Source organism: Mandrillus leucophaeus, unplaced genomic scaffold, assembly GCF_000951045.1.
Source record: "Mandrillus leucophaeus isolate KB7577 unplaced genomic scaffold, Mleu.le_1.0 Scaffold1394, whole genome shotgun sequence".
Taxonomy (NCBI): domain Eukaryota; kingdom Metazoa; phylum Chordata; class Mammalia; order Primates; family Cercopithecidae; genus Mandrillus; species Mandrillus leucophaeus.
The window spans coordinates 11,114-22,027 of record NW_012101359.1 but is presented as its reverse complement, the minus strand read 5'-3'; the positions used below and the strand labels follow the sequence as shown (position 1 = coordinate 22,027).

The window sequence follows — 10,914 nt, the reverse complement described above, 5'->3', positions numbered from 1 at the left end:
ATACATACATACATACGTACATAAAATTAAATAAAAATAAACACAAGACAAAATGGACTTTAAGGCAAACGTACTACTAAAGATAAAGTCACTTAGAAAATGTGCAGTTCACCAGCAACATAAAATGATTCTAATCTTAAATGTTTCTAAATAATATAGCCTGAGAATGTTCATAAAGGAAAAATTTGTTTTAAAGTTATTATAATGATAGGCTGGGGTTCTGGGATAAAGACGGAGGTCAGGTCACAGAAGGGGATGATGGACAGTGAAAGGTGTTCCTACTAATGTGTTGGTGGCCTCAACTGAGCTGTTGCTGGAATAGGGATCCTAGAATTAGGGATTGAGAAGGATAGGGCACGGTGGGGAGAGTGTGGATCCTTGAAGTGGAGATTTAGGAGGTGGTGCAGTTTTTGATAATCATGAGATCTGGGCTATGACCATGGGAGTGGGTGGCTGAGGTGTGGTAACAGGAGAAAATCACTGGGATGGAGTGAATGGCTCAGGTACATGGACCAAGATGCCATGAGCGTTGTTTGTGTTGCAGAACAAGATTGTGGACCAGTGTGAGAGGCTGCAGTTACAAAGTGCTGCCATCACCAAGTATGTGGCGGACGTCCTGCCAGGGAAGAACCAAAGAGCAGTGGTAATTCCTCTTCTTTCCTCTCTACTCGGCCCCCTTAGACTTACGGACTTGGGCAAGTCTAGGGTCCCTTACCAACCTCACAGACTCATTGTGCTACTAGCAAAGCTTCCAATCCCTCAGAGACTCAGTTTTGCCATCTGGGCAGGGTGGGCTTGTTCCTGTACCATACTTGGTGCAAAGACTCTGCTAAGCAAATGACTTTCTTGGGTATCTTGGCAGAGGGGATCAAGAAAGGTCGTATTCACCTACCATCTAGTCATTTTCTGCCCAGCTCCAGAATTATAAAATAACCTAGGACTTTTACATTGAATATTCTCTGTGACAATCTTATGAAGTAGATAGCAATAACATTCCCATTTACAAATAGGAAAATGGGTCCTTATAGAGGTTAAAGAGGTGAACTGACCTGCCCAACGCCGCCTCCTGGCAGTGGGTTCCGTGACCTGGATCTTCTGTCTCCCAGGCTAGTGCTCCTTCTGCTACATCCCACTGATGATCCTTTTTTTTTCTTCTTTTTGAGACAGGGCTTCACTCTGTCACCCAGGCTGGAGTGCAGTAGCACAATCTTGGCCCACTGTAACCTTTGCCTCCCTGGTTTCAAGCAATTCTCCTGCCTCAGCCTCCCAAAGCTCTGGGATTACAGGTGCCTGCCACCATGCCTGGCTAATATTTTTAATTTTTATTAGAGGCGGGGTTTACCATATTGACCAGGCTGGTCTCAAACTCCTAGACTCAAGCCATCCTCCCTCTTTGGCCTTCCAAGTGCAAGGATTACAGGTGTGAGCCGCTGTGCCTGGCCTCCACTGCAGATTTTTTGTTCAGCAGACTCATGACCACTGCTGTGTCATTACTCTTAAGTATGCGTATCAGGGGAAGAGTCTATGAATTTCTTTCTGCACATCCCCTCCCTCCTTTCCCTATAGTACGTGGAGCAGACTTGGTACCACATTAGTCAGGGTTCTTTTAATTGCATGAAACAGAACCCAGTTGAACGAGCATAAGAAAATGGGGCGTTTCCTGACAGGACACTAGGGGTCCTTTTAGGACCTAAAAGGGGCTAGACTAGGAACCAGAAAGCTGCTAGGAGTCCAGGCAGCTATTTGGTGCCCATCTATGCTTCGCTTTGCATGATGGTCTCCATCTCCCTCCTCTGCCCTCTTCCCCTCTTCTTCCTTATCCTTTTTATTTTATTGTCTTAATGCACTGGTCATGACCTTAGTACTGTGTTAAATAAATAGAAGCTAGTGTAGCAAATCCTGGCTTGCTTTTTTTTTTTTTTTTTTGAGACGGAGTTTTGCTCTTGTCACTCAGGCTGGAGTGCAATGGCGTGATCTCGGCTCACTGAAACCTCTGTCTCCTAGGTTCAAGCGATTCTCCTGCTTCAGCCTCCCATGTAGCTGGAGTTACAAGCGCCCGCCACCATACCCAGCTAATTTTTTGTATTTTTAGTAGAGATGGAGTTTCACCATGTTGGCCAGGCTGGTCTTGAACTCCTGACCTCAGGTGATCTGTCCGCCTCGGCCTCCCAAAGTGCTGGGATTACAGGCGTGAGCCACTGTGCCTGGCCTGACAAATCCTGACTTTAAGAGGAAAGCTACCAACATGTCACAGTTATTTATTTAACAAATCTTTATTGAGCACCTACCATGTGCCAGATACTGTTGTTCAATGGGTTAGGCATTCCCCAGTGAACAAAACAGACATTCCTATTTTCATGAAGCCTACATTCTTGTCACAGAAGAGGGACAGTAACAAATAAAATATATGTTATGTCCAAAGGTGATATGTGCTTTGGGGAAATATAAAACAGAAAGGAGAATAAGACGGATTGCAATTACATGTGCTGTGACCAGGAATGACTTCATTAAGAGGGTCGAGGCTGGGCTCAGTGGCTCACGCCTGTAATCCCAGCACTTTGGGAGGCTGAGGTGGGTGGATCACGAGGTCAGGAGTTTGAGACCATCCTGGCTAACAGGTGAAACCCTGTCTCTACTAAAAATAGAAAAAATTAGCAGAACGTGGTGGCGGGCGCCTGTAGTCCCAGCTACTCGGGAGGCTGAGGCAGGAGAATGGTGTGAACCCTGGAGGCGGAGCTTGCAGTGAGCCGAAATTGCACCACTACACTCCAGCCTGGGTGACAGAGTGAGACTCTGTCTCAAAATAATAATAATAATAATAATAATAATGCAAAAAGTTAGCCAGCTGTAGTGGCAGGCACTTGTAGTCCCAGTTACTCGGTAGGCTGAGGTGGTAGAATCGCTTGAACCTGGGAGGCGAAGGTTGCAGTGAGCAGAGATCGCACCATTGTACTCCAGCCTGGGGGACAGAGTGAGACACCATCTCAAAAAGAAAAAAAAAAAAGAAGAAGAAGAAGAAGAAGAAGAAGAAGGATGACATTTGCACAGAAACCTAGAAGAAGAAGAAGAAGGATGACATTTGCACAGAAACCTAGGAGATAAGGGAATGGACCACACATCTGGGGAATGAGTGTTCTGAAAAGAAGGAATGGCAAATGCACAGGCCCTGAGGCAGGAGTGTACCTGATATGCTGTAGGAGCAGCAAGGAGGCCTGTGAGGTTGGAGCGGAGGAACACAGTGCAAAGGCAGTAGAAGATGAGGCCAGAGAAGCAATGAGCTGGATTGTATCCTCAATGGCCACATAGGGATTTTGCCTTTTATTTGGATATGATGGGAAGCTGTTGGAAATTTTTGGGCAGAGCATGATAGTATAATTTAAGATTTAAAATAAACACTTTGGCTGGGCTTGGTGGCTCACTTCTGTAATCCCAGCACTTCGGGAGGCCGAGGTGGGCAGATCACGAGGTGAGGAGTTCAAGACCAGCCTGACCAACATAGCGAAGCCCCATCTCTACTAAAAATACAAAAAATTAGCTGGGTGTGGTGGTGGGTGCGTGTATTCTCAGCTACTCGGGAGGCTGAGGTAGGAGAATCACTTGAACCCAGGAGGTGGACGTTGCCGTGAGCCGAGATTGCGCACTGCACTCCAGCCTGGGCAATAGTGCGAGACTCCATCTCAGAAAAAAAGAAACACTTCAGCTGCTATGTTTAGAAGTGATTATAGGCAGCAAGGGTTAAAGCAGGGAGACCGGTTAGGAAGCCATTGTAATAATCCAGGTGGGAAACAAGTATGGTCTGGACCCAAGCAATGGTGGCAAAGCTACTGAGAAGTGGCTGGATTCTGCATATATTTTGAAGAGGCAACAGAATTTGCTGATGGACTAGATGTAGGCTATGAAAGAAAGAGAAGATGTGTCAGGATAATGCTTAAGTTCTTTTATTTGAGCAACTGGCAGGATGGAGCAGCCATGAACTCGGGTGGGGAAGGACTGCATGTGGAGTGATGGTTGGCGGAGGCGGGGAGGGAAGTGGGGGAGACCAGGCGTGTTAAGTTGTTGTGGGCATGAGATACCTATTTGACATCCAAGTGAAGATGCTGAGTGGGTAGCTGCATATATGAGTTGGGAGAGGGCTGGGTTGGAGATAAAAATTTGGGATTTATTAGTGTATAAATAGTATTGAAAGCCGTGGAAGAGGATGACATCACTAAGTGAATGAGTGTAGACACGAAAGAGCAGGGATCCAAAGACTGAGTTCTAGGGCACTTCACCTCCTATTGAGAAGACAGGAGGAACCAGCAAAGGGGACCAAGAAATCAGCTAGTGAAATAGAAGTAAATTAAGAGAACAGAGTGTCCCTGCATGGGTTCCAAGGACGTGGGAGAGATCACTGCTCTCAAATGGTGTGTGTTTATTTAACTATCTTATCACAGGTAGAGATTCACGTGATTACTGCCACAATTAAAATACAGAACAGTTCCATCACAAGGACTCCTTGTGCTACCCTTTTATAGCCAATGTACCCTTTCCTCTCCCTTTGTATTATTGTTAATACAAAATTTCTAAATTTGGATTGCTAATCTCAGTAAAGCATTTTTTATTTTTGTTTTAGGATTTTTGCATGTATGCTCAGGAGTGAGATTAGTCTATGAATTTCATTTCTTGTACAATCCTTATCAGATTTGGTATCAAGGTTATGTAAGCCTTATTCAATGGATTGGGAAACAGAACTCTTTTTTCTTAAGGGTTTACTTAAGATAAAGTTGTTCTTAGTTTTGATCAAAGTTGCCACAGGTTTGACTATTAGTCTTTAGAACCAGCTTCTAGTATTTTTGATCTTCTCTTTTGTATCTCTGTCTTAATTTCATTATTTATTTCTTTTTTTTTTTGACAAAGTCTCACTCTGTTGCCCAGGCTGAAATGCAGTGGCGCAGTCATAGCTCACTGCAGTCTTGAACTCCTGGGCTCAAGTGATCCTGCTGCCTCGGCCTCCCAAAGTGCTTGGATTACCAGCATGACCCGGTACTGTGCCTGGCCTGTAGAGTTCTATATGTATGTCTATTAAGCATATTCATTGGGCTGAGCATGGTGGCTCATGCCTATAATGCCAGCACTTTGGGAGGCCAAGGCAGGAGGATCACTTGAACTCAGGAGTTCGAGACTATTTTGGGCAACATAGGAAGACCCTGTCTCTACAAAAAATTAAAAAATTAGCCAGACATGATGGCATGAGCCTATAGTCCCAACTACTTGGGAGGGTGAGGTGAGAGGATCACTTGAGCCTAGGAGTTTGAGGCTGCAGTGAGCTATGATTGCGCCACTGCATTCTAGCCTGGGTGACAGAGCGAGACCCTGTCTCAAAAAATAAAACACTTATTAGTTGGTTCAAATCTGCTCTCTACTTAATAATTTTTTTTTTTTTTTGAGACAGAGTCTCGCCCTGTCACCCAGGCTGGAGTGCAGTGGTGTGATCTCAGCTCGCTGCAGCCTCCACCTGCCAGGTTCAAGCAATTCTCCTGTCTCAGCCTCCTGAGTAACTGGGATTACAGACTCCCACCACTGGCCCAGGTAATTTTTTGTATTTTAGTAGAGGCAGGGTTTCACCATGTTGGCCAGGCTAGTCTCAAACTCCTGACCTCGGGTAATCCACCTGCCTCGGCCTCCCAAAGTGCTGGGATTGCAGGTATGAGCCACTGTGTCCAGCCACAACTACACTTTTAAAAGGATGCTTGGGCTATTTTTCCAGCATTTCTCTGCCTTATTCTGAGAGGGTTTTTGGTTTGTCTCTCTGTGTCATGTGTTTGGAAAGGGAAGTTTTTTCTTTGCTTTGCTCTCCTTTTCTGGGAATGGCTTAAGAAACTTGTTGAGATTGACTAGTCTTTTAGGCAGGAATCAGAATCTGATTCATCTTGGGTGAGGATCTGTTTTGATCCAGGATCAAACAGTACAACCATGGTTTCAGGGGCTCACCCTGTGGGTAAGGCATTAAGGTGGGATAAACAGGAGAATAATAGTGGGCTGGATATAGTTGCTCATGACTGTAATCCCAGCACTTTGGAAGACTGAGGCAGGAGGATCGCTTGAGCCCAGGAGATCAAAGCTGCAGTGAGCTATGATAGGGCCACTGCATTTCAGCCTGGGCATCAGAGCAAGACTCTATCTCTTAAAGAAAAAAAAAAAAGATGAAGAAGAGCAATAGTGAACGAATGTTATTGAACACATAATGTGGCAGGCTTTGTTCTACTTTATATATATTAACACATTTAACCCTCACTATAGCCTTATGAGGTAGGTACTATTATTATTCTCATTTTACAGATTAGAAAATAGAGGCATAGGGAAGATAAGGAAGATGTTCCACAGCTAATGAGCGGAGCAGTTAAGATTTAAATCTAGACACTATCTCTAAAGCTTAATTTCCTGACCGCTATGTTATGTTGCCTCAAGAGCACACTATAAACTTGGAGTCTTACCTTCTGGGTTCACTTGCCATTCACTTAGCTACTGTCTCCTCCCTGTAAGGCAAACTGTGGGTCTCAGAGTTTTCTGTGAAATAGGAATGACTGCCCCGTGCATTGTATAGAGCAGGTCTTCAGGGACAGGGCATAGGGAAGCTGCTGGCCATCCCTGACTTTCTCACATGAAGGAGGCAGTTCTATTCCCACTTGTCTGGCAAGAGTACAAGTGCAGCTGCTTATGCGACAGGTGCCTTTGGGGAGGATTGGTTGCCAGGTGGCATCTGGTGTAAGGGAATGGGATTGGACTGAGAGTCAAGAGAACTGGGTTCCAGTCTCAGCTTTGCTACTGAATTGCCATGTGAGCACTACCAAGAGATCTTTTCCTAAGTCAGAAAAAATTTCCTGGGTGGGCACAGTGGCTCATGCCTATAATCCCAGCACTTTGTGGGGCTGAGTTGGGCGTATTGATTGAGCCTAGGAGTTTGAGACCAGCTTGGGCAACACAGTGAAACTCCATCTCTATTTTTAAAAAAAATTTAAAAAAAGAAAACATTTCCCATTCAGTCAATATTTGAGTACCTACTGCATGCCAGGCACTGTGCTAAGAATTACAAGAAGACACCTGTTAACTTAATTGTCTGAGAATTGATTTCAGGCCTCTTCTGTGGCAGATAAAAATGCTACCACATAACCAGTTGAAATGGACAGCTTTAGGAAGTTATCAGTTTTTTCCCTCAAAATGGTGAAATATCAACTGTACCACTGCTGGTATGGATCCTGCTGATGCAGATGACTTTTTAGGCCCTCTGCTCTGCAATTCTGTGATTCTCTGACCTTGATCCTTTGACCTTGTATTCCCAACTGTGATTAAGCAGAGTATTCTAGTCGGGCTCTAAGTCCTGCCCAGGTCTTCCATTATGTGATCATGGCTCCCTGAGATATGGCCTATGTGTCTGTGTCTCAGATTTCTTTATCCTAAACCATATTTGGGAAGTCTTAGGGCAGAGATGTCAAAGTAAAAGGCTTACATGCTATTATTTTCATTACTAAGCCTGTGGCAGACATTGCTAATCAATCTCAACACTCCTTTCCACTGAGCCTAAACCCTTTTATTCCTGACCGGGGCTTTGCACAGACCACCCAGCTCCTCATTTTATCCCTCATCAGAGCATGGCCAGTGCAGCGAGGGAACTGGTTATCCAGCGGTTGAGTCTGGTGAGGAGTCTTTGCGAGAGCGAGGAGCAGCGGTTACTGGAACAGGTGCATGGCGAAGAGGAGCGGGCCCACCAGAGCATCCTGACACAGCGGGTGCACTGGGCCGAGGCACTGCAGAAGCTTGACACCATCCGCACCAGCCTGGTGGGCATGCTTACCCACCTGGATGACCTGCAGCTGATTGTAAGTCAGGCAAGGGTGAGGGCATGACCAGTTGGCCAGGCTCCCCGAAAGTCTGAAAATATGGAGAATGTTTGTCAGTGTGAGGAGGGTGGAGATGAGAATTTGGAGCAGGGATGAGTGACAAAGATTCTTTGCTTGGCCAAACTTTAGTCAGGCTTCTGAGCCTTCTCCCAGGCCCATCTGTGCACTTCATTATAAAATCTAGTTTTTACAAAAGAACCCTGCTAAGTCGGTGTAGCCAGAAACCCCCATCTTTGATATCTGATCATCGTTGATATCTGATGAGGTTCCTCATCCACCACCATCCCCCAGGTGATGTCTGATCACTGTGCTCTGTCTGCAGCAAGAATCCTGTTAGGTAGGCTTAGCCATAATCCCCTTACCCCCAATGTTTTCTCTTAGTAACTTTCCATCCACTAACCCCCGACCCTGCTCCTTAGCTATAAATTCCTACCTGCCCACGCTGTGTTCAGAGTTGAACCCAGTCTCTCTCCCATTGCAAGACCCCATTGCAATGAAGTCTTGAATAAAGTCTGCCTGACTGTGCTCTAACAGGTATCATTGAATAATTTCTTCTCTAACATGAGGCAAGGGAATAAAACTATGTTTCTTTGGCACTGATAATAGTTTTCTTTTGATAGTGAGTCAATGTGTACTGAGTGCCTATTATATGTGAAGCGCTGTGCTATGGGGCAGAGTAACCAGATGCAGCTGTCAGCTGCTCCCAGCCTTACAAAGGAGACAAATACGCTAACTGACAATTAGGATATGGAAGGATATGTGCTGCAGTAGAGGAACTCACCCATGCTAGGGGCTGACAATTCAGGCTAGGGGAAAGAGGGGTCAGAGAAAAGTCGCTTTCCCGATGAAGTGACTTAGAAGCTGATGCCTGAAAGATAAGAAGACTAGCTGTGTCAAAGGAAGTGAGGAGGTGGAAAGAGTTCAGGAGCATGTAGAGAGAACACTGTGCTCCAGGGAGCTGACGAGGTCTTCGATATGAAAACACAGAGCTCATCCTTAATCCTACCACCCAGAAATCACCATGATTCATATTTGGTACATAGCCTTTCAAAGTATTTTATATAGATAGGCAGCTGCCTGCAGTTTTGAGGGGAGAAGGTGGCATCTGAGTCACAAGCAGAGGAAGGAGAATGTGGAACACCTGAGCTGTCCCACTGCCTCTGCAAGTAGGGCAGTTTCCATGACTGCCTGAAACTGCATTCATTTAGTCACAGCGTCCATGGACAGAGCTTGCTCTTTCACAGACACTGGGACAGTCACAATAGAAGACTCAGAAAGAGTCGCAGCCATCCAGAAGCTGGCAGTCTTCATGGGGGATGCTGTCGGGTAAACAGGCGATGGTCCTGAGTGGAGTTGAGGGGAATCCAGGATGCCCTGGGACATGGGGTAGAGTGATTCATTGTGAGCATGTGTTATGGGGGTGTGTGTGTGTGTGTGTGTGTGTAGAACAGCCTAGAAAACTTCATGCTGGTCTTAAAGAGTAGAAGTTTTTATTCTAGAGTCCACATGGAGCCCTTTCTGGTGGTTAAATCTGTCCTAGCATTGACTCCCTGCTGGGTATCTGGTGCCAAGCTTGACTTTGTTTTCTTTTCTCACAGCAGAAGGAGCAAGAGATTTTCGAGAGGTGAGTATAGACCCTGTGATTTGACTGGGTAGTCTTGGAGACCCTTAGGCCTCTTCACACCCCACTGCCTTCAGGCCCTGCTGCTCTTGGGAGAATGCACAGGGTATGCAGCTGAGTGGCTTTCCTGGAGCCCGGCTCTGTGGACAGGGAATCTGTCTGTCCTTGGCTTAGAGAACTGCTTTAAAACACATGGAAAGGCAGTGGAATACTTAGTAATCCAAGGCTTGCCACTGCTTTCTTAAACTTCCTCTGTAAAAAGGTAGTCACCCTGTTGGAGGGTTTTACCACCTCCATCTGCAGATGAAAATGTTGACACTAAAAGGGGAAGGGACCTCCCTAAGCCTGGAACCAGGGAGTTGGACCCGTCTAACACCTGCCCTAGTACTGTCACCTCTGCCTCATTCTTCCTTTCCCTGATGGAGGAATCTTTGAAACTTAAGTCTGCATTACCACTCAAATTTTGCATTTTAGCTCTTCAATAATAAAAGAATTTCACCAGGTCCTGCCTAAGTTCTAAAAGAGCTGAGTGCCTGAGGAAGTGGTCAAGAGGACATAATTTGCCAGGCAGAGTAATTCACAGACCTTCTGTGTGAAATTTCAGAGCTATACTTAGGGAACACAGTCCGTTCTTCTTATTTACTTATTTTTCTATATTTCAACGGGTATAAATTATTTATTTTCATATATAAGTTTCAATAGCAATACATGTGCATGAGAGAAAAAAATTCCACCAATATAAAGCCATTTAAAATGAAAAATGAATCTTTCTGGGCATGGTGTCTTACACCTGTAATTCCAGCACTTTGGGAGGCTGAGGCAGGAGGATAGCTTGAAGCTAGGAGTTTGAGACCAGCCTGGGCAATACAGTAAGACCTGATCTCTACAAAAAAATAAAAAGTTAGCCATGCATCATGCCGAGAGCCTATAGTCCCAGCTTCTCGGAAGGCTGAGACAGGATGATCACTTGAACCTGGGTGGTTGAGGCTACAGTGAGCTGTGCTCACACCACTGCACTCAGTCTGGGCAACAGTGTAAGACCCTGTCTCAAAGAAAAAGAAAAAATGAGTCTCCATCACCCTTTCCCAGTCCCATTCTCTGACAGCAATGGGTTTGAATAGATGTGCATTTGTGGACTTATATATAGTCATAGGAGGGTATGGGGGTTTTTTGGTTGTTGTCTTAAAAAACTTTTTAGGCCTGGTGGCTCATGCCTATAATCCCTTCACTTTGGGAGGCCGAGGAAGGTGGATCACTTGAGGTCAGGAGTTCAAAACCAGCTGGGCCAAGATGGTGAAATCCTGTCTCTACTAAAAACATAAAAATTAGTCAGGTATGGTGGTGTGCGCCTGTAGTCCCAGCTACTCAGGAGGCTGAGGCAGGAGAATCACTTGAACCCAGGAGGCGGAGGTTGCA

The 10,914-nt window shown here is 45.4% G+C and overlaps 1 protein-coding gene across 2 annotated transcripts in view; it reads left to right on the top strand.

The window, feature by feature from the left end:
- Positions 1-10,914, top strand: part of BSPRY (B-box and SPRY domain containing) — a 21,799-nt gene that overhangs the window by 3,388 nt on the left and 7,497 nt on the right. Inside the window, exons 1-3 of one of the 2 annotated variants that reach the window (XM_011973686.1) lie at positions 542-643; positions 7,626-7,856; positions 9,476-9,501. In XM_011973686.1, the coding sequence (XP_011829076.1) occupies positions 7,629-7,856; positions 9,476-9,501 (254 nt within the window). In that variant the 5' untranslated portion in view covers positions 542-643; positions 7,626-7,628. Of the gene's footprint in view, positions 1-541; positions 644-7,625; positions 7,857-9,475; positions 9,502-10,914 lie in introns of those variants that run through there. The other variant, XM_011973687.1, reaches the window with a different exon arrangement.